General features: G+C 52.9%; 1 protein-coding gene across 1 annotated transcript in view; it reads right to left on the bottom strand.

The window, feature by feature from the left end:
• GTF3C1 (general transcription factor IIIC subunit 1) overlaps nt 1–22,605 on the bottom strand; it is a 33,841-nt gene extending 11,236 nt beyond the window's left edge. Inside the window, exons 1-22 of the mRNA XM_056866248.1 lie at nt 22,385–22,605; nt 21,584–21,793; nt 20,621–20,794; nt 19,846–19,989; nt 19,544–19,640; nt 18,704–18,827; nt 17,000–17,158; nt 16,390–16,505; nt 15,955–16,282; nt 14,793–15,004; nt 12,994–13,136; nt 12,277–12,430; nt 9,919–10,022; nt 9,469–9,632; nt 9,089–9,364; nt 7,375–7,520; nt 6,958–7,055; nt 5,236–5,332; nt 3,554–3,731; nt 3,248–3,395; nt 2,485–2,620; nt 425–506 (exon numbers count right to left, since the gene is read on the bottom strand). Of these exons, the coding sequence (XP_056722226.1) occupies nt 425–506; nt 2,485–2,620; nt 3,248–3,395; nt 3,554–3,731; nt 5,236–5,332; nt 6,958–7,055; nt 7,375–7,520; nt 9,089–9,364; nt 9,469–9,632; nt 9,919–10,022; nt 12,277–12,430; nt 12,994–13,136; nt 14,793–15,004; nt 15,955–16,282; nt 16,390–16,505; nt 17,000–17,158; nt 18,704–18,827; nt 19,544–19,640; nt 19,846–19,989; nt 20,621–20,794; nt 21,584–21,793; nt 22,385–22,605 (3,511 nt within the window). The remainder of the gene's footprint in view (nt 1–424; nt 507–2,484; nt 2,621–3,247; nt 3,396–3,553; nt 3,732–5,235; nt 5,333–6,957; nt 7,056–7,374; nt 7,521–9,088; nt 9,365–9,468; nt 9,633–9,918; nt 10,023–12,276; nt 12,431–12,993; nt 13,137–14,792; nt 15,005–15,954; nt 16,283–16,389; nt 16,506–16,999; nt 17,159–18,703; nt 18,828–19,543; nt 19,641–19,845; nt 19,990–20,620; nt 20,795–21,583; nt 21,794–22,384) is intronic.
• Nucleotides 22,606–23,315: the final 710 nt, after the last annotated feature.

Genomic DNA, 23,315 nt, shown 5'->3' with positions numbered 1-23,315 from the left:
TGCCTTGCCAGCCCAGATTGGAAGTTTGGGGGGGGGGGCTGCTTCGGCTGGCTCGCAGGCCAGATAAGAGCACTCAAGGGACTGGATCTGGCCTGCAGGCTGTATGTCTGACACCCCGGTTTAAAGATAAAAAGAATCTCAGTGGTCCTCGGTATGAACCAGTTTGTGGTGACCTTAGAAAACAGATAAGAGGGAAGAAAACAGAGCTCCATCCAGCTGACACAGCCCAGTTTGGTCAAGTGCTTTTCTGCACCAAGATCTGCACCCAGAACAGAGTTCTAATGGATCAGGTCAAGGTGTCCCGGATTTCAGCCCCCCCGCCCCCACCACATTTCATGAGTTCAGAAAGCACCTCCACGACAGTGCCTCCAACATTGCGGCAGCCCCTGCAAGCTCGGCTCTGGTGCCCGCCACATCCCGTTACCTCTGGTGCCCAGTGGAAGGGGGCGTCTGGTCAGGAAGGTCTGGAGTCTCACGGTGTGCCCAATTTCAGAAGCGGCATTCTCCTAGAAGCAAAGCAAAACTCCACCAGAAAGAGCCGGGACAGCCAGGCCCCACGGACCCTGCAAGCGGCAGCCTGGGGTGAGATTGCCAGTGGCAAAGGGCAGCTTGTCACCCTAGTCAAAATCTGCAGCGCCTCAAGGCGTGCCCCCCACCCCCGGTCAGGAGAAATTCTGAGCTTTACACACATGCAAAGCTGATCGATCAAAGAGTCATCCTTAGCTTTAAAAGTGGGGATTGATAATCAAAAGAACCACAGATGGGCAGGGGCTTATTTACTCTATTTGTACCCCCCTCTGTCTCCAATGAGGACCCAAAGTTCTCTCCCATTTTATCCTCAAAGCAACCCTGCATGGTAGGTGAGGTTGAGAGTGTGTAACTGGCCCCAGGTCACCCAGCAGACTTCCATGACTGAGCGGGGATTTGAATCTGGGTCTCCCAGATCCTAAGAACATAAGAAAGGCCCTGCTGGATCAGACCAAGGTCCATCTAGTCTAGCAGTCTGTTCGCACAGTGGCCAACCAGGTGCCTCCAGGAAGCCACTAACAAGACAACAGCAGCATTCTCCTGCCTGTGTTCCACGGCACCTAAGATAATAGGCATGCTCCTCTGATACTAGAGAGAATAGGTATGCAGCATGACTAGTATCCATTTTAACTAATAGCCATGAATACCCCTCTCCTCCATGAATATGTCCACTCCCCTCTTAAAGCCGTCCAAGCTGGCAGCCATCACCACATCCTGGGGCAGGGAGTTCCACAATTTAACTATGTGTTGTGTGAAAAAATACTTCCTTTTATCTGTTTTGAATCTCTCACCCTCCAGCTTTAGCAGATGACCCAGTGTTCTAGTATTATGGGAGAGGGAGAAAAACTTCTCCCTGTCCACTCTCTCCAAACCATGCATAATTTTATAGACCTCTATCATGTCTACCATCCTAGTCACAAACTCTAACCACTACACCACAGTGGCCGTCAGGGTGAGACCAGGTGTTACATCCTGCCTCCAGAGCTTAAAATCTCAGTTCAGACTCAACCGGGTGGGGGGATGCTTAAACCCTCTCCCCCCCTCACACTGGAGTCCAAACATGAACTGCGCTCCCAGGCGCCTCGGTTCAAGGAAACCACTGGAGAGTGCCAGTCTTTGGCTTAGTGGCAGAGCATCTGCTTGGCATTGCAGGAGGTCCCAAGTTCAATCCCCAGTATCTCCCATTAAAAAGGACCAGGCAAAAGGCCCCCACCTGAGACCCTGGAGAGCTCTGAGTAGACATGCCTGACCCTGAAGGGCCGAAAGTCTGACTCAGCAGCTTCACAGGTACACCTTATTTGACCCATAAATTTCAAAAAGACTCCCCCCCCGATACTGGTCCTGGGGCTCCAGAGGCTCCGATGGGCACCCGACACACAGCAGGTGCTCAGCCACCAGGCAGGGAAGCTTCACACAGGACTTGGGCCCTGTCCAAGAGATAAGCCTCAACCTGGAAAAGCAGACAGAGAGCCCAGGCCATCAGGCCTGACGGTGGCACCGCAGCTGGTTTTACCACAGACTCCCATCAGGGGAGACAGACAGACAGATATCTGTCTGAGGAAGTGAGCTGCAACCCACAAAAACCTCCTACTGAAAGGAGCATTGTTAGTCTTTAAAAGGTGCCACAAGATTTTGGTGGTATTCTGATACAACTGACTAACCTGACCACCCCTTTGCTGCCATCCCACGACTGATCAGTTGAGCTTCCTTCCTTTGGTGGACAGCTGAATATGTGCTTGAGAAGACGCACAAGCTAACTTCCCAGGGTCAGCAGGAAAAACTCCACCGGTCCCACAGAAAATTGACTATCCACCGCCTTTAGCAGAAAACCTACCCAGTCTTCACACAAGAATTCCTGCTCCTGCCAGGGAGAGCACGGGCAGCCAGGAGGATATTTCTGGAAACAACCGGCTTCCTGTTAAAGGAGAAACAGAGCTCCAGGCTGGAAATCCTTACCTTCCTGGTCTTGTTGATAATGTAGCTTGTCCAAATCCAGTTGCGTTTTAAGTGGCCGTAAAAGCTGGAATCCAGCCCGCCTGCTCCCAGCCCATCTCCAGGAATGGAACCGTCATCCACAACCTCTCGGCGTCCTCTGGGGAGAAAAAAGTCAGGAAGCAGCTTTAGGTCCCAGGCTATGAGGCAGTCTGGAATGGTGGTCAGACTAGGATGGTTGGGGGGACGGACAGGTTCCCCTCCAAGCGCTGCAAGACTGGGGAAACCTGGGCTAGTCTCTCTCTTTTGGTGTCCTGGACCCCCCACCCACCCTCATGGGTTGATTGGTGAAGCCAAAACGGGGATGAGGGAAGCAAGCTTGCTTAAAGAGCTGGCCGAGATAAGCACACCCAGCCATGCTCTGAGAGAATCTGTGCCCAGAGATGCATGTCCGTCTGCACTGGCAGAGGCCGACCACGCCATGGATTTCTCTAAACACACTCGTGCCCCCTGCAGGCATTAAATCGGCAATCTCCCCACCGCCAGCAGGGCGGCTGCACATCCAATTCAGTGCCAGGACCAGCCTTCAAGGAGTCGGGTCGCCTGAAGCCCCGCTTCCTTCAGTAAAGGCAAGACAAGAACAAAAGAGGATTCCCCCCCCCGAGAAGTGTGAAGCCTCTGGGAGTCCTGCTGCTCCTGGGGGATGGAAGGAGCCACCCACTACGACAGGCCCTCCACAGAGGCAAACCACTAACTGCCACAGCCCCAAGCAGCTCAGGAGGCGTACGTCGTGTACTCCAGCATAGCACACTTGCGCTCCAGATTGTGCCTGTGCGCCGCTGACTCTTGCTCCAACGTTGCATCCAGAGCAACGCCCGCATCAGCGTTGTCCACTGAGGTTCCACTTCTCTTGGCACGGGGATGGCGGACGATTCCTGGCAAGGCAAACAAAACTGGTCAGCAGCAACCCTCTGGAGGGTCTGAGACGAGGCAAGTAATGATGAGCCTCTTCCCTGCGACCGCTGGGGCCTGGGAGAGGAGCCAGAGCAGGAAGGGAGAGAAAGCAGCGCGGCAGCAGGAGGCACCTCCATACCGAGGGGCGTGTTCAGGCAGACGCACTGCAGGTCAAACCAGAAATTCTCCACGTCTTGCAGAGTGCTCAGAACATACGAGCGCCGGTCGAAAGGGCGGCTGCTTTGAGCCAAATTGTAGTGGGGCTCACAAATGGTGGTGTCCACAATCACGGCATTCCTCTTGATGTATACAAACACCTGCAAGTCACACAAGGTGCCCAGATCAAAAGGCCTTTCCCATTTCTGTTCAGGGCAGACACAAGGAAATGCTTCCTTACTCAACAGGTAATTCAATTGTGGCATTCACTGCCAGCGGACATAGAAAAACAGAATCAGAGTTGGAAGGGACCACCACAGTCATCTAGTCCAACCACCTGCACAATGCAGAAAATTCACAACTACCTCCCCCCACACACCCCAGTGACCCCTACTCCATGCCCAGAAGATGGGGGGGGGAACCCTCCAGGATCCCTGGGCCAATCTGGCCTGGAGGAAAATTGCTTCCTGACCCCCAAGGTAATGCAATCGGCATTACCCTGGGCATGCAAGAAAGGGCCAAGAGAGCCAAACATTGACGCAACCCTTCCTGCCCTTCCTCTGATGATCTGCCTAAGGTCATAGAATCAGCATTGCTGACAGATGACCAGCTAGCCTCTCCTTAAAAACCTCCAGGGAAGGAGAGCTCACTGCCTCCCGAGGAAGCCTGTTCCACTGAGGAACCGCTCTCACTGTTAGAAAATTCTTCTTAATGTTTAGTTGAAAACTCTTTTGATTTAATTTCAACCCGTTGGTTCTGGTCCGATCTTCTGGGCCACCCTCATCTATATCAGCCCTTCAAGCACCTGAAGATGTTTATCATATCATTTCTCAAGTCATCTCCTCTCCAGGCTGAATGTCCACAGTGCTCCTTCGGCCTTCCTTCGTAGGGCTTCGTGGTGGCCATAACCGCAGAAGGCTTGTTAAGGTGCCCGCCAAGCTGCCCGCTGCACTGAAGTCCGTCGCTCCAGGCCAGCAGACAGAACGATAAAGGGGGCGCTCAGTGCAAAATGCCCCCACCTGTGACGGTTTTCTCCTTCCATTCGCTTAGCCTCTAGTAGTATTAGCCAGCCTAGAACCAGACAGCATGCGCAACCTCCCCCTCTCGCACAGAAGCTTCACTGGCATATCCTTCAACATTCTGGGGCTCCGATGCGGTTCTCCCCTCCCTGATTTCAAAGCCAGCTTGGGCTTTTTAAAAAAAGGCTGTGAGCCCACAAAGCCAGGGAGCAAAAGCCCCCAAATGGCCAGCTCCTGAAGCCCCTCCTCAGCTCTACGCTGGCTACCAGGAACTGGAGTATGGGACATGTGCCTTTCTTGGAGAAGCATGGAAACACCACGCAGGGGATCCCTTTTCTTGAGAGTTTTGCCAAGAAGCCGGGCCATGGCTGTGCCCCCTCCAAGACAGGGGGATGCATACATCTGCAATCTTGGTCACTGAAGAGAAAAGGGGGGTTGATGGGCCAGCCTTTGCCACGGCTCCAGCGCTTGGTTGGTCCACTCAAGGCCCTGCAACACACAGCCATCTGGTGTGGGAACAACCCCAGCTCAGAGGTCACAATGCGGGACAAGAACTGTGTGGCTTGGTCACCAGCCACCATTCCTTTCCCCAAGAGGAACTAAAAGGTCTGGGAAACAAACAGCCCCCACCCCACCCTGGTGTTACCTGATCTTTTTCTTGGAACTTCTCTGTGGGACCAAACTGCACCAGCCCCATGTAACACAGTCGCTGCAGGCTCTCCACGACAGAAAAGATGTACCTCCTGTGGGGAAGGGAATTTCTGGGTGACCTTGGTTCAGAGGCAGGCCCCCTCTCACGTTCAGCAAAACATCCAATTCCAGTTTTTCAAACTGGGTGGGGCTCGCTGTTCTCCCTCCCCGTCACCCCGGAGAGGCAAGGGTCACTTTTCTAACACGCAGCCTTTTGCAACACAGTCTGTGTTGAGGACCCCTTGCTGATCAAGAATGAGGCATTCTGACCTGGACCTACTAAGGGCACCCACAGCAGAGGGGTCCCCGGGGAGGTATCAGTGGTCCCCAGAGCTCCTTTAAGCAGGCTGCCTTCTCCAGACGCATGCTGCTTTAGACTGCTTATCTATTGGACCAGCAGATGGGTACTTAGTGGAGGACGAGGACCCTCAATATTAAAATGTGCGTGGTGTGGGAGGAAGGTGAGAAGGTAGGATGCAGACGCCAGGCCCTCCTCTTCTCAAATGTCTCAAGGGCAGGCAAAGCCAGCACACATCCCACTCTGCCCTCCTTTGTCTGACCAGTAACAGCCGCCCTCAGTGAGCTTCATCTGGTCATCTGCTCAACTCTTTACTCGAGAGAAGCCCCCTCATGTTCTGAAGACTGCGATGGCCTCACCCAGGTGGGATGGAAAGGTCCGGCAGCCCTAGTGGTGCCCCAGTGACAAAGTTTTTATGTATATTGTATACTGATTTTAGGTATTTAGAATTTTTACAGGTATTTTAGTTATTCTAGAATTATAAAAATTTCTGTTTTACATATCTTTTAATTCAATGGGCCTGAAAAGAGCATGCCCTTTTAGGGATATAACAAGTTCACATCATAAGCAAAGTAGGAAGGATGTTTTTCTAACTTCCCAGCTGGCAACTGAAAACAGGTTTCAGTGTTTAGACAATCGCTCGCCATCTTTGTCTCAGTCTGTCAAGGAGCCTTCCAATTCTGCGGGTGGGATGCCAGGTCCGAAATTAAGTAGGCAGGACTGTGACGGTAGCTCCGCTACTTCTATGCCCCAGTTGATGCAGCTGGCCAGCAGCTCTGCTGAATCCTTTCACAAGCAGCATCCTCAACCACCCCTGCACTCCTTGGCTGTGAGTTCTGCCTAAACAGATATTTCTCAGGCTCTGTCACATAGTCAAGAATTTTCCCCACCCCCCACATGCACCTTATCAAAGAAGGAGAATGATAATGGCTTGACAAGGACAGCTTTTGCTGTATGTTGGTGTCACTGTTCCATTCTCCCCCCACCCCGATGTTTATCCATTATTCAGAAAAGACAACTGTTCATCCCAAGTTCACAAATATGATTCCCCTCCCCGCATGTATTAATAGGGCCCGGCTTAACTTTCCATCTTATGTGGTGGCTACGTTTGTCTCCGCAAGGGGCAGGGTCTTCTCTGTTGCAGCCCCAGAACTCTGGACGGCTCTCACATGGGAGGCTTGCTGCTACCTTCTCAAAGGCAAGTTAAAGCCTTGGGTTTTGCTGTGGTCTTGGTAACGGAGGCTTTTCACTCTCCTGTGCTCAGCTGTGGCTTGTTTTCTGCTGCTTTTAATGTACCGTGATTTGTTTGTTTTAATGAAATGTAATTGAAAAGTGGTACGCAAATCGTTCTAAAGAAAAGAAATGAACAAAGGTGCTCACCTTTTATAAAGCAGCTTTTGTCTAATTGATCTGGGGAGATACCTGATCAATGTGTGCCTCTTCAGGGGATCATTTAAATACTCCTCCAGATTATCCACCTAAAAGGTATTAAAATTTAGCGAAGCGGGCAAGACCGGATCGAATCCAAACCGCTTTCATGAGAGCCTCAACAACTTTGTTCAGAAGTGAACCAGCTGCCGAAAAGAGTCCCTCCGATCTCCTCTCCCAACCCTCCGGCAAACCGCAGCGGCCCCTTTCCAGGCTGCAAGTAAAGAGTTCAAAAGACGCAGCAGCCACAAAGGACCCAGCTCTGCGCTGGGTGCAGCTGGCTGAGACGCTGGGGGGGGGGGCGCGTGTCAAGAGCCTCTGCTGGCACTCCCACCCCCATGGCCCTCCGCCGAGAGCAGCTTCCCGCACCTTATAACTGACTTGGATGATCTGGACAAAGATGGAGAGAGGCAGGGAGAGCAAAATGTCGCTCACAAGAGCCCATCCGTGGCCAAATTCTCTGTGGGCTGGGAGGGGAGGGATGTGACGCTTCCACGAGGCCTCGTCCACGTACACTGCCAGGGGAAAGACACATGAACACATTAAGCTGCCTTGTACTGAATCAGACCCTGGGTCCATCAAAGTCAGTATTGTCTACTCAGACAGGCAGCAGCTCTCCAGGGTCTCAGGCAGGGGTCTTTCACATTACCTACCTGCCTAGTTCCTTTAACTGGAGATGCCGGGGATTGAACCTGGGACCTTCTGCATGCCAAGTAGAGGCTCTACCACTGAGCCACAGCCCCTCCCTGAACACATGGGGCTGCCTTATACTGAATCAGAGCCTTGGTCCTTCAAGGTCAGTATTGTCTACTCAGACTGGCAGCGGCTCTCCAGGGTCTCAGGCAGGCAGGAGTCTTTCACATCACCTACCTGCCTAGTCCCTTTAACTGGAGATGCCGGGGATTGAACCTGAGACCTTCTGCATGCCAAGCAGAGGATCTACCACTGAGAGAGAAAAAGAAAATGTGTCCTCAGAGTCAGAACAGAAACACACAGAGATCTTGCCTGGTTCCTGTCATGTGGCTGTTGCCATTCCGTGGCTGACACGTGGACCACCGCAGACACAGAAGTGGAGGTGGCCATCTTGCAGGTCTCATTTCTTTGCAGTGCCATCTTAAGTTGATTTTACGGGAGGGGGTCCGAAGAGGACCGCACTGCTGCACTGTAGTGCCACAGGATCATAAGGATTTACCCCAGCCCTCAGAAGGGTGGGGAGGGAGGCTTTTCTTTGCCATTGTGGGATGGGAGAGAAGAGGCAAGCCAGCAGCTCCACAAGAAACTGCTGGCTCCTTCCCTGGCCTAGACAGTGCAACTCCTTCCAGCCCCATCCTTGCCCCCAAGACCCGGGCGCTGCTGTGGATGGATACCATGTGGCCGGCAGCTCAGGCAAACATCGTCACGCAGACCCCCTTGCCAGACTGAGCCCTGCTAGATCGAGGCACTCAAGGGACACTTCCCACAGGACATTCTCAAACGCCTAGCCGCAGAAGGGCCTGGCAGCAGGCCACCGGACTGGATCATTGTCATAGTTCCGCTGTACCCTGCATTGTCAGGCCGCACCTGGCGTATTGTGTGCAGTTCTGGAGGCCTCACTTCAAAAAGGATGTGGGCAGAATGGAGTGGGTGCAGAGGAGAGCGACAAGGATGACCAGGGGCCTGGAGATCCAGCCCTACGAGGAAAGGCTGAGGGACTTGGGAGCGTTCAGTCTGGAAAAGAGGAGGTTGAGGGGGGACAGGATTGCTCTCTTGAAGTATTTGAAGGGCTATCACGTAGAGGAGGGCACGGAGCTGTTTCTGTTGGCAGCAGAGGGTAGGGCTCGCAATAATGGGTTTAAATTGTGGGTGGAAAGGTATCAGCTGGATATTAGGGAAAGGTTTTTTACAGTAAGAATTGTTTAGCAGTGGAATCAGGGGAGGTGGTGAGCTCCCCCTCAATAGCAGTCTTCAAGCAGAGGCTGGAAAAGCACTTGTCAGGGATGCTCTAGTCTGATTCTGCATTAAGCAGGGGGTTGGACTAGATGGCCTCTATGGCACCTTCCAACTCTGTGAGTCTATGATTCTATCCATGCTCCCGAATCCTTACCTGCTTGCTCCCCGAGTTCCACTTCCATCTCCTGGGTGGGGGCAGGGCAGCTCCACCCCTGTGCTGTGTCAGACTCCTCCCCCCCTGATGGAACCGCAAGGGGACAGGAGGAGTCAGGTCCTGGCACACTGCCGCGCGTGGGGTTGTTGCCGCAGTCTGCTTGGCTCTGCGACGGATTCCAAGGGTGCCCATAAACCAAGTACCAGAAGAAAAGGTGGGCTGTCCTGAGGCGAGGCATTTTGGGGAGGAAGCCCAGGGAGCGTCCAAGGCCTGGCACTGGAGAGGGTGAACGAGAGAAGCAGACGCTCGCAAGGCAAGGCATCACAGGGAGGCCAAGGTCCGGCTGGGAGGAGCTAAGCCAGAGGAAGAAAGGTCTTTACCTGTCACAGGGTGGTAGCTGAACTTGGTGGGGTGCACCTTCTCCCCCGCCCCACACAGCCTGCCGGCCCCCTCTGTCCCAGAGGGAGAGGAGCAGCCTTCCATCTCACTCCAAGGGGCTCCGACCCCCGACTCCTGAGAGGTTGGCGTCTGGGGAACTTTAATCCTGCCATTCAAAAGAAGGAAAAGAGTTCAGCCCGAACACCACCCCCTCCCAGGGGTCTCATCTCCTCCAGCACACTGAGTGGCCAGCTGGGAGGCCCAGCTGACCGGGGAAGGGGTGGGGGTTACCAGCTGGCTGCCTCACCGACTCCCCAAGGAGGGAAGAGGCCTCACTCCTCTAGGCCTGCGCTGACCCACAGGCACCCAGGGCACCTCTGGAATGCCCTCCCCAGGGCTAAGGAATTGCTCCGCAGGACCACCAGTGCCCCGTGCCCACCCTGGCCACCTGCCTAGTCACGCTGCTCGAGTTTGAGATCCGGAACCGCACTTGCTCAATGGCACTTTTCACCAGCGGGTCGTTGGGGCTAATGGAGGGGTCGACCACAAACTCCACCTGCCAAGGAAACAGACAAAGAGGAACCTTGGGAGCCGGAAATGAACTCCAGGGCGCTCCGTACTGGGGCGGTGGGGGGAGGCTGCTGGCCTCTCTCATTTTCTCAACAACCGGCTCCTCATTCTAAGAGTGAACGCCCCCCCCCCACTTCAGCCCCAGCCTCATCCGGCGTTCTGTGCAGAGGACCAGTTCAATGGTTAGAGACATCAGAGAGCAGATGCAGCCCAGGCCAACTAGAAGATACAGAGCTGCGCAAATGGTACAATCTTCTCAGGAGGCTGTACCACCACAGAACACACACACATACACACACAGAGGATTCCCTTCTTGGAGAGAGACCCCACTTCCAAATCAGCCTGCATGTGGAAAGCCCTGGTGTCAGGGAGTCAGCCTGGGGATTCCTTATGTTCACCATAGGAACATCTCTCCCTATCGGGATCCAACTGGGTGCCAAAGATAGAATTGGAAGATAATTTAAATCTCCACGTCAAATTGTTTTAATGTTTAAATTTTGAATTTTGTAACTTGATATTTATTATTGTCGAAGGCTTTCACGGTCAGAGTTCATTGGTTCTTGTAGGTTATCCGGGCTGTGTGACCGTAGTCTTGGTATTTTCTTTCCTGACGTTTCGCCAGCAGCTGTGGCAGGCATCTTCAGAGGAGTAACACTGAAGGACAGTGTCTCTCAGTGTCAAGTGTGTAGGAAGAGTAATATATAGTCAAAAAGGGGTTGGGTTTGAGCTGAGTCATTGTCCTGCAAAAAGTATCAAAGGTACTGTGCTAATCATTGTCCTGTAAGTATCAAGATAATGTGCTAATGAGGGTGTGGTATGTTAATATGGAACCATTGTATCCTGAAATGACCTGTTAACATGTGGAATCCAAAGCTAATCCGCATGGCTATTGTGGACTGTAGTCTTTGTTAGTCTGGAGGTTTTCAGGACAGGAAGCCAAGCCTTTTTCATTCTTAAACTCTTCTTTTCTGTTAAAGTTGTGCTGATGTTTATGAATTTCAATGGCTTCTCTGTGCAATCTGACAAAATAGTTGGTAGACTTGTCCAGTATTTCAGTGTCTTGGAATAAGACCCTGTGTCCTGTTTGGGTCAGTCCATGTTCAGCCACTGCTGATTTCTCAGGTTGACCAAGTCTGCAGCATCTTTCATGTTCTTTTATCTGTGTTTGTATGCTGCGTTGTGTGGTCCCGATGTAAACTTGTCCACAACTGCAAGGTATACGATATACTCCTGCAGAGGTGAGGGGGTCTCTTTTGTCTTTTGCTGATCGAAGCATCTGTTGTATTTTCTTGGTGGGTTTAAACACTATTTGTAGGTTATGTTTTTTCAAAAGTTTCTCCATCCTATCAGTGACTCCTTTAATAAATGGCAAGAATACCTTTCCTATGGGAGACTGTTTTTCCTGTTTTCTGATTTTTGTTTGGTTTAATGGCCCTTCTGATTTCATTTCTGGAATAGCCGTTTGCTAGCAGTGCGTGATTTAGATGATTACTTTCTTCCTTGAGAAACTGCATCTTGCACGGTCCATTAATGTTTTGATTATTCCTCTTTTCTGTCGGGGGGGGGGTGGTTGGAGTTTTTGTGTAAGTAGCGATCTGTGTGAGTTGGTTTCCGGTAGACCTTGTGACCTAATTGAAAGTTTGTTTTATGGATGACAAGGGTATCAAGAAATGGGAGTTTACCCTCAATTTCCTTTTCCATGGTAAACTGAATGTTTGGATGGAAGCCTCCAGAACAGACTAACGAAGTCCACAATAGCCATGTGGATTAGTTGTGGATTCCACATGTTAACAGATCATTTCAGGATACAATGGTTCCATATTAACATACCACACCCTCATTAGCACATTATCTTGATACTTACAGGACAATGATTAGCACAGTACCTTTGATACTTTTTGCAGGACAATGACTCAGCTCAAACCCAACCTCTTTTTGACTATATATTACTCTTCCTACACCCTTGACACTGAGAGACACTGTCCTTCAGTGTTACTCCTCTGAAGATGCCTGCCACAGCTGCTGGCGAAATGTCAGGAAAGAAAATACCAAGACCACGGTCACACAGCCCGGATAACCTACAAGAACCAATTGATATTTATTGTATTTTGACTATGATGGCAGCTTCCCTAAGCCCAGCTTGGTCGGGGAGGACGGAGTATAAATAAAAGATTACTACTACTACTACTACTACTAATGAGGGAGAGTCTTGGCTGGGAAGCCTCTGAGGGCCAGATCACCTTTTTGCTGACCCCATCCTGGATGACGGTGGTGCGGTACAGGCGCAGCAGCCCTTCCTGGGAGAGCCGCTGCACTAAGCGTATGATGGATTTCTTGCAGCACCGCGTGGAGACCCCTTCCTGCTTCTCTTGATCCATGACCATCTTCTGGAGCCTACAACACAGGACGCTTCTCTGTAGCTCAAGGGCTGAAAGTCCCACTGAGTGGAACAGACGGGCCCCAAATGGGCGACAGGCAAAGAGAAGCAGCCCAGGAGAGGGAGGGAGGGAGGAAGGAAGGAAGGGGGAGGGAGGGCAACACAAGGACCCCAGGACATCAGCTGCACGCCGCCAACAGCTGGCTGGGGTATCAACAGGAGGCGAGAGCAGGCCCCAGGAGCTCAAAAGCCCCTTGGCAGTTTCTAGCCAAGACTCAGGGGGAAACGGCACTGGGGACACCAGCGGCCGTTTAGGCTCCAGAGCGCTCCAGGGCACTGCACGGACCCCACTGGCCCTTGGCTCCAGCCTACCACTGTCACAGTCGATGGGGGATGCTCCGGGAGAAGGATAGATGCCAAACCCCAGCCAGGGCCCCAGGCCCACAAGACAGGCCAGAGCGACCCTCAGAGCCAGGCTGGCAGGATGCCACCTCGGAGAAGCCCGCTTCACTCGCTCTGCTTAGCCAGCCAGCAGTCTGGGACCAGAGCAGCACCCATGGACCTCCCTTCCCCCACTTACACAAACAAGCTCTCAATCAAGCGGAGGTTTTGGACCGCCTCAATGATGAGGTTGCGCCGCTTCAGGAGGCGGTAGGTCTCATGCGAGCGCTCAGTTGCCGAGGCCCGAGGGCGCTTCTCCTTCCTTCTGTCATCCCAGGTCTTCTGGCAGAGGGCGAGAAAAATGCTCCTAAGAGAAAACCTGGCACAGAGTTGTTGAGACAAGCCCCGTGCCAGACAAGGGGAAGGAGGCACAGGAACACAGAAGGCAGCAGTAAGAAGAGCCCTGATGGATCCCACCACAGGCCCATCTAGGCCAGCACTCGGCTGACACAGCGGGCAACCAACTACCGCTTGGAGGCCCACAAACAAGATGGCTGCAACAGCATCATCCTGAAGGTCCAGGCGCTTCACGTTCACCTCCAAGCCTTTTTAGCCCACCTTTCCTCCACTGGCCCAGGGTGGGCAGTGGAAGCTATGCCACCTACCAACTCTTGCCACGTTGGAGGGGGCAGCGAGGCAGCCTTTCCCCTAAGCACACCTGTACTTTATTCCCTCCTGCTACCTGCAAGAGAGGCATGGTGAAGCAAAGCATGCCGCTTCCAGGGTCCAGGACAGTTTCTATTTCTCAGTAATTACTGTGCCACCCCAGACCAAGAAGAGGATTCCCCAGCGCCAGTTCCTCTGGAGGGCTAGCAACAGGGCATAGAGGGTGAGGCTTTCCCCTCATTAGAACATCAGAAGAGCCCTGCTGGGTCAATCGAGTGAGGGTCCATCTAGTCCTGCATCCCGTCTCACACGGTGGCCAACCAGTTCCTCTGCAGGACCAACAACAGGGCATAGAGGCCAAGGCATTTCCCTGATCACAGAATCATAGAGTTTGAAGGGGCCATACAGGCCATCTATTCCAACCCCCTGCTCAATGAAGGATGAGCCTAGAGCAGAGTTTCCCAAACTTTTTGAGTCATGGAGCACTTTTCAGGAGAGAAATTCATCATGGAGCACTAATTTTCACCTAGCACCTATATACTAAACTGAATGACAGTAGTATTTTTCTTTCCAATCTCTTCATGGAGCACTAGGAGATGTTTTGCGGAGCACCAAGTGCTCCTTGGTGCACAATTTGGGAACCTCTGGCCTACAGCATCCCTGACAAGTGCTTGTCCAGCCTCTGCTTAAAGACTGCCAGTGAGGGGGAGCTCACCATCTCCCTAGGTAGCTGATTCCAGTGTCAAACAACTCTTACTATAAAAAAAAATTCCTAATATGCAGCTGGTACCTTTCCACCCACAATTTATCTCCATTATTGCGAGTCCTCTCCTCCGTTGCCAACAGGAACAGCTCCCTGCCCTCCTCTAAGTGACACTCAGAACCTCAAAGGAGCCCTGCCAGATCAGACCAGTGAGGGTCCATCGAGTCCAGCATTCCGTCTCACATGGTGGCCAACCAGTTATTCTGGAGGGCCCACAACAAGGCATAGAGGCCGAGGCCTTCCCCATTGTTGGCTTCCTGGCACTAGGATTCAGAGGCTGACTAACTCTGGAGTCATCTTGTCCAGTAGCCACCAACAGACCTCTCCGCCATGAATCTGTCTAATCCCCTTTTAAAGCCACCTGTGCCCGTGGCCATCCCTACATCCCCTGGCAGAAAATTCCACATGTTAATCACTCATTGTACAAAGAAGAATTTCCTTACATCTGTCCTGAATCTACCACCCATCACCCTCACTGGATACCTCTAGAGACCTCAAGAGCCCCGCCCACTCAACTGTACCAAACATGCACAGTAATAGTGAAAGTGATTTGAACCCAAGCCTCTTACTTTGGGGGTTTCAAGCCTCACTTCCTCAACCACCACCACGTCCCCGGCGTCATCTGCAGAGTGGGCGCATGAGGAGAGAGTGGTTTCTTGCTTCAGCATATCTGAAGCAGAATCATCATCTGCAGAGTGTTCAGGAAGCTCTTCTGGGTATCCTGGGGAGTGCAACGGAGGCCGCATCCTGCCCAGGGTCGCTGGAGCTGCCGATTTCCTGGCTAGGACAAGAAATACGTGTACGTATTTTACTACACCGTGGATTTTATCAGGTTAGAAATAAGTTGATTTTACCTGTGTTAACCAGAAAATTTAGGGAAGTTATCTATTCGGATGATTTTATTGTTAAATTTTTATTAGAAGATAAAGATGCTTTTACGTCTTATTCAGTAGCAAAGTTCTGTTATATAGCCAATAAGATACGGAGATCCTCAGATGGAGTTTTAAAATTGTAATTTTTTACTGATATTTGCTGGTTAAATAACTGTAAATAACCTGAACTGAAGAAATACGTGTGCCCTACTGGTCCGCCCTGGGTCCATCCAAGTCAGTATTGTCTACTCAGACTGGTAGCAGATCTCCACGGTCTCAGGCAGAGGTCTTTCACACCACCTACTTGCCTAGTCCCTTTAACTGGAGATGCCGGGGATTGAACCTGGGACCTTCTGCATGCCAAGCAGAGGCTCTACCACTGAGCCACAGCCTCTCCCTAAGTTCAGCTACAGTAGCCTCTTCCTTTGGAACAGGATGCTTGCCAAGACTGCAGAACTGGATTTGGCCCTCCGAAGCCAGCTAAACGCAAGTCCGAGGGGCAGGTCCCTGCATTGCTCCACAGGGGTGCTGGCAGCCCTCCAGCTGTTAAGTGCCTTATTTCAGACCCAATTCCACTGTCACTAAGTCAGACAACTTCCACCATGCCGCACAACCAGTTGCCCGCCCCGCCCTGGCAACCCAGGTCAGGGAGAGCAGCCGCACAACAATACGGAGGAGGGCCTGGCAACCAAAGAGGCTCCAGAAGCCACACTGATACGGAAAGACAGCCAAGCACAATAGGGAAGAAGCCCAAAGCACAGGCAAGTCAGGGCCCTAAGAGCCACTGAACGCAGATGTGCCACTTGCAGTGCCCGCACAGAGAACAAGCACCCCTTACCCGACAAAGCCCACACCGCACCTTTGGTTGGGGTTGCCTGGCACAGGCCTCCTTGAAAAGGAAGCCTCAGCCGCGGCCCCACGCCAGCCTTCCTTGCCCCCACGCCATCTTTCTCCTCCTCCTCTTCCTCCTCCTCATTCACCAATTCAGAGAGCAGTGTCTCCTCCTCCCCGGGCGAGAACTCCTCCCCAGGCAAGGAGTCTTCCTGGGCTGCAGAAGTGCTAGCCAAGGCCAGCTGCTCGCTCCGGGCCTTCTCACGCTCAAACTGCCGGCTCAGGTCGCTCTCTTCCGCAAAGGTGCAGGTGATGTACTTGGTTGTCCGCTGCCTGCCTTCGTCCTCCATGAACCCCTAAGCACGAATCAAGACAAGGGATCATTGCCGATGAACCCCTTTCAGAGTTTGTACAAGGACCAGCGGTGGAGGTCCGTGGGAGGTATCGGCACGACCAACGCTACCTTGATCACTTTGTACCGCTCCAAGAGGCGGCACAACATCCGTGCCTCGAGCTTCCCCACGTTCATAGCAGCTCGAAGCTCAGCTTGGGAAATACCTTTGGTCCCCCAGCTTTCTACTGCGGAGAAGAAGGACAACAGAGATCTACATTGGGTCTATACTGGATGCCACCCTGATCTAAAACAGACTCAGTCTTGGGAAGCATGATCACCAAACAGAAACAGCCCATTTTTTTTGTCTCTGGAAAGAACAGAGAAGTGCAAACAAAGCCACTGTCTGTTCAATTATTTTCCACCTCAGTCAACAAAACATGCTATTTACATAAAATGTGCACATTTCTTAGTCTGGTGACCAGGCTCCTTGTGGGCCTCAGAAGCCAAGGCCGAGTCAGAGGCTAAAACGATCATTCCCCCCAAGGATAGTGAAGTCGCCTCAATGTCACCCGTGGCCACGCCTCAACAGAAGCACCTGAGACCTCTTGTGCCAAATGAAACGCGGCCAGACTGTTGTTTCTGGTGGTGGCTGAAAGAGATCCCAGCCCTCAGCAGCTGCTCTCCACGCCCCACAGAGGGGGACCCCCCCTGCCCCAAGCTGACCGACCGCACCACCTACTGAGCTCATACGCCTGCGTCAGCATGTCCTTCTCGTATACCACGTCAATGGGCTGCACCGTCTTGGTGATCACCTCTTCATCGTCGTCATCGTGGTAGTCATCCACCTTCTTCCGGAACTCCTTTACGAGCTTCAGGCAACGGACCATGACATCCGTTCCTAGGAGCAAAAGCACACACAGGCACTGAGGGCGGCAAGGCAGTCCGAAAAACAGCCTAAGTTAAACCAGGCACCACTTGCTTTGGCAGGGCCACGCTATATAAATAATTCACAAGCAAAAACCTCCCTAAAACAGACGGGCTACTTCAGAAGCTCTTGGAAGGTAAGTAGGGTTGGCCCTAGTTAGTGCTTGGATGGGAGTGAAACTAAAACTGCAAGCAAAGGATGACATAGCAAACAGGTGTCTCCTTGTACTGGGGATGAGATTATTGCTACTGCGACAGGAGACTGCCAAAGAAGTCCACAGAGGCAGGCGACGGAAAGCCACCTCTCAACGTGGGGGTCGTCATAAGACAGCTGCGACTTAATGGCACTTTCCACCACCCACACCTCCAGGGAAAACACGCAGACGGATGGCTGGCTGCATTCAGAGGAGTGTGGACATACAGCCTGGAGGAGACAGCGTCTCCCACCAGATGCTGCAGCCGCCGTGGGGGGGAACCTGTCCTCTCACACTTCATCTGTGCTGCCACCCCAACATTCCTGCAGGTACTGCATAGGCACCAAGGCAGCCAAGCACGCAGAACAGCTACAGGCAAGTGGGCCTAGTCGGTCTCTGTGTGCTTGGTGGATGGGGCACTCACACATACGTCGCACGCCCCCACCCCACCCAGGAGGCTGGATAGGCAGGCCTGAGTCCCAAGGGACGTGTAAGCACCCTCCCCTTTGGACGCCCTTGCTAGAGAGGGAAGAGAAGGCAGGGGGAGGGGTCGCTTAGAGACAGGAAGGCCCAGGAAAGAACACTTGTTCTCCCCAAGGACTTTCCCCCAGTTCTTTCAACAAAATAATAGCAAATTTCAAGGAGCTCTGAGAAAAACCCTCCCATAAAATACTCGCTCTTCGGGAATGGCTGCAATGCATTTAAGGTGCTGCTTCACTCAGTCCACATGTATAGTAGACACAGACCGCAAATTTTCAATGTTATGTTTATTGTTTAAACGTGACCCATTTGACCCACTATTTGCTATGTGTATGATGATCAGACAATATTGAAAAGTTGGATATTTTCAACATTATAAATTTTTAATTCCGTACCCAAACATGTTTCTAGTTGTATTCTAACTTTATCTCTGTCCAAATAATCATTATTTTTCTTTTCTACAAAATGTATGTTTTTTATTTTTAATCCCCCCCTTACTTCTCAACGGCAAAAACTAATACGTAAATGCTAAATGTAGGACAGGGGTGCCGGTCTGCAACTCGCTCTCTCTTTTGTACAGAATGTATTTACAGTTTAACTTGTAGCAAACTGAGGCATCTGTACGTTAAATTCTCCTAAATACGCCGATCTGTATATGCTGATTAAGCATTTCGTGTTAACGCAGTAAAGTTTAGCTTTGATGAGAAATTGCAGTATTGCATATATTAAAAATCACCATATCTGTACAATATAAAACCTTATTCATCTCTCATCCTCCAGGAGAGGACACCCCCCAGGGCAGGTTTCCCTACCCCACCTCAGTTCCCGAACGGCCCCCTCCTTACCCCTCTTGGTCTTGAAGGGACCCCCTTCGGGGCGCATGTTCTGCAACGGGACGGACACGATCTTGCCCAAGCCAGCGTTCAGCATATACTGATAGAGACGTTTGAATGTTTTCTCGCAGAGACCCTGCAAGCACAGCGAGACAGGCAAATGGAGCGGTTTTACCCTCCTGCCCAAATGGCTGCCTCTCAGGGATGAACAGCGGGCAAAATATCCACAGAACCATCCGTCGGTGCTCGGCCGGGTTTCTCCCCACTCCAGGCTTCAGCCTCTCAACCTGTTCCGCTGTCCCCGGAGCATCTTGTCCCCGGGCTTTATCAGATGGCCTCACAAGTGCACGCGCACACCCCGTGCCCCGTCCTGCTGCTTGCTCCTGAGGAGCTGCACCACAGGGCCCAAGGTAAGGCTGACCATCAGCTGTGCTTACAGAGAGCCTCTTCCATTCCACGGCACCAGAGTCTCTCCCTCAAGGCCTCCAGCCCGACACGTTCTCAAGTTTCCAGACACCTCTGGATTCTGTGGCATCTTTAAGCTCCATTCAGCAACAGCTGAATGAAAGGGGTGGGACAGTTAATTTTCCTTCTGGCAGACAAATGCTCCAGGGCCAGGCGCTACAGTTGAGCAGAGCCTGACACGGCAGCCAACCAGTTGCAAACAGGGCCTTCTCCTGCTCCTGTCTCCTCGCACCGGGATTCAGAGGTTTGCTGCTTCTGCATTGTGGAGGTTCCCTTTAGTCGCAATGGCCAGTAGCCACTGACGGACCTCTCCTCCAGGAATCTGCCTAAGCTGCTTTGAAAGCCATCTATGAGACAGAGCAAACGGAAAAGGAGCGGGGGGCTCACCAGCTCCTCCCGAATGTTCCCCAAGATCTCCATCTGTCCTGGCCGACCGCTCAGCATACCAGAGAGCTTCTCCATAAGGATATCATATTTGCTCCTCCTAAAACCCAAGAAGAGGCAAGAGCGAGTAAACACCACACGAACTGCCAAGCTCTCCAAGAGAAATAGCAAAGCAAAGCCCTTCACTTGCCAATCCTGCAAGCGATTAGCGATGCACTAAAACAGGTAACGGGCGAGAAGAACACAGAGCTGCTGGCCACTGGCTGCAAAAACTGGAGATGGGCCTTCCCCGGTCTGGCCCACACCTGTCAATGTGAAAGCGGGTCAGGAGCAGCAGGATGGAGTGCTGCTGGGCCCCAGAGGGCAGCCGGATCACGTGGGACTGCATGGAGATGAGCCTGTTCCTGTCCAGCACCCGGCGGTGGTAGTGAAGTTTCCCGGCATCCACTCTGGAATGACAGAGTTTGTTCTCTTATAGCAAACAGCGCAAAAGTAAAAAGGTCAAGAAAGGCATTCCCAAAACATGCCTCTCTGATGTGATGAGGCTAATTGCAACGGGAATCGAACTGAGGTCTTAAGCCAGACTTGAGACATATCCTGGCTTCTCTAACATGTCTCCTTCTCCTGGTGAAACATGCTGACATCAGCAAGCAAAATTTATTTATTTCTTGCTGCATGTGCAAGTGGTTCCCAATTATTTAAACATCGCCACATATACGCACTCAAACACACCTGTTGTGGTATGACTATGGTTAAAGTTTTGGCATCTCCCCAAGGGCATAGGCATTTGGCTTCTCTACAGCTCAGCAGCCCCATAATAGAAACATCAAAGTGAGAAGACAGAGGAGTTTAGGGAGACGGCAGAATATATCCCAGAGACAACCTGCAAGAAGCCATAGAAGCCGGCAAGCCAAAGCAACAGCCTGCAGGTTCCCTCCTACCCAGTGAAAAGCAACTGCTAATGCCCCCTCCCCCTGGCAGCACAAATCACGCACCCCACAGCTGGATCACAAAAATGGCAGCAAGGCACCAGGCCCTTAGCATCACTGCCTAGCAACACACAGAAGCCTTCTCACTTACTTGAAAGCCACGCTGAGGTCCCGTTGAAGCTCCCCTTGCCATCGAGCGCGCCCGAGCCGCTCCAAAATACAGTAGGAGAAGTCAGGAAGCTTTAGATCCGGGTCCCCTTCCCATCCGATCAGTGCTCTGTGCCGCAGAGCCTGGGAGGCAACAATGAGTAACTGCTCTCCCCATCTGCACAGCAAGAATAAGAGGCAATAAAAGTTGCTGGCTGGACTCCTGAAGGAGGCTGACGGACTCTGGGGGAAACCCTCCCTTCTGCTTCTTGCAGGCATTTTCTAAAAGGAGATGCAGGTTGGGTTGGTTTTACAGCCTGAGGATTGTGTACACACAAATACTAGGGCATAATTTTGACAAAGTAACAGGGCTTTTTGGCATTGTAGAAAATGAGCATGAGACATGTATATATTGCAAAACACAGGCATCTTTATTAATGGGAAGTACACAATCAGAAAATCTAGCAAGCACAAGTGGCACCAAACACTATGCTCAGATGCCAGAATACAAAATGATTTGGATAAGGGAGAGAGGGAGAGAGAGCTTTCTCTCCCTCATCCATAACATGAGAACTCAAGGACACCCTGTGAAGCTGACGGGCCAACTGCAAGGGCAGACAGAAGACAGTTCTACTTTACACAATGCACAGCCACGGAATTCACCACCACAAAATGGAGAGATAACTGAGCTATATAAAATGCAGCTTTAAATGTGGATCAGACAAATTTGCAAATGCTCAATCCACCAATGGCCAGTGACCATGTTAGGAGGCAGCATCCTATTAAATGTCAGATGCCTGGGAGCAAAACAGCCAGCAGACAGCTCTTGGCTTTGTGCCCTGCTTGTCTGCTTCCTGGGGGACATGGCCACTCCCGAGGGAAACAGAACACTGAGGGAGGGGGACCTTGGCCTGATGCAGCAGGTATGGCTTCCAAGACATTTCACAGTCGAGCTCAGTCTACTCACTTGTCATAAGCCTCTGTGTAAGTGCAGCAGGCCTGCATGTCCTTTGTCCTGATTTGATCAGTTATATCCAGCCTCTCTTTAAAATACTGGCACGAACCCTGGATGCCACTGCTGTCGTCTACTACCATGTGCACGGGATAAATGTCATCAACAGGAATGGGATCTCTCTTGGTCTCCAATATGCCCGTTTCAAGGTCAATTTCTTCATACCTGAAACAACACGTAGGGTGTGAGGACTTCTGAGCCAGCATGACTGGAATCTATAGGGGTTTTTTTTGCTGTTTAAGCGAAGTGCAGCCTGACATTTGTGCAGAATGGAAGAGTCCACTTAACATGCCCAGCCTGAAGGCGCTAAGGCCAGGGCGGTGTACTGAGCAGGCCTGAGACCAGAAGACCCGGGGGCAAACTGGTGCTCAACCCGGAAGCTCTCAGAGAAAGGCGACGCGCCAATTCCAGGCAGAGCTCCTTGGAGGAAGGGAGCCGGCCCCTGGGACTGGCCGGTGCCTCAAGAGGACTAGAAACGAGCGTTGCTAACTGCTGATTTAGAAACATCTGGAGATTTGAGGGTGGAGCTTGGGAGGGGGAGGGGGTTAGGGGAGGGAGAGACCTCGGCAGGGTATAGTGCCCTACAGCCCTCCTTCCAAAGCAACCACCATTTTCTCCAGGGGGAGTGGAACAAACGTTTCAAATAAACGCATAAAACAAACAAGCAATCGACGTAGCCGGGGTGGGGGGTGGGGGGTGGGGGGGGTGGTTGGCAGCCCTACAGACAGGCGAGGCCCCCCCTGGCCGCCCCCTCACCGGTCGAAGAGGCGCAGCGGGGGCCGGGGCCGGGGGAGGAGGTGGAAGCGGAGCTGGGGCTGGGCGGCCAGCGTGGCCCAGAGGAGCTGCCGGGCGGCGGGCTCGAGGGGCAGCGGGAAGGGCGGGACGCGGCCGGCCAGCCGCTCCCACAGGGCGCCCGGCGTCAGCCCCTCCAGCCCCTCCAGCGCCACCTCGTCCAGCGCGGCCCACAGAGCCTCCATCGCAAGCGGCGGCGGCGGCGGCGGCGGCACCACACGACGCGGCGCAGGCGCCTGGACTCGGCGCCCCGGAAGTGCGCCGCCGCCGCCGCCGCCGGAAGCGCGTCAGCAGCAGGCGCCCCGCGCGCGTCCTGCCGCCTCAGCGGTAACCAAGGCAACGGTTCAGGCGGCGGCGGCGGCGGCAGTGAGGAAGGGGCCATGAGGGCGGCGTGAGGCTCGGTGCCCCTGGCTGGGCCGGAGGCGGGGGGCCGGCTGCCTGGGTAGGGGGGGAAGAGGGTTCGGGTTCGGCGCCGCCCGGCAGGCCCAGAGCGGGGCGTGGGGGCGGCCGTGCTGCTCCTCTCCAGGTGAGGCCTGGAGACCTCCCGGCATTACAGGTGGTCGCCAGGCTGCAAAGGGGGCGGCCCTCCTGGACGGAACGGCAGCGTCGGGCGGGGGGCGGGCTCTACGGCACCACGCCCCCTGCTGAGCGCCCTCCCCCCCACACACACACCCAATTCTGCCCTCCCCAGTGAACCGTGCCCCCCCCCATCTCCCCCCAAATCTCCACGATTTTAACTAGCCGAGGAGGCTCTGGACACGCCGCTGTGGGAGATCTCTGCGTGTTTCCCTGCGAAGGGGTGGCTCCAGGCTGGAAGGGCTCTTCTTGCCTGGGCCCCAGGGAGAGCCAAAGCCCGTCAGAGGAGACAAGGCCAAGTGGAAGAAGCTGACGCCCA

The sequence above is a fragment of the Euleptes europaea genome, chromosome 21 (genome assembly GCF_029931775.1).
Source record: "Euleptes europaea isolate rEulEur1 chromosome 21, rEulEur1.hap1, whole genome shotgun sequence".
Lineage (NCBI taxonomy): Eukaryota > Metazoa > Chordata > Lepidosauria > Squamata > Sphaerodactylidae > Euleptes > Euleptes europaea.
The sequence above is the reverse complement of the archived record's forward strand: the minus strand, read 5'-3'. Positions and strand labels throughout refer to the sequence as shown.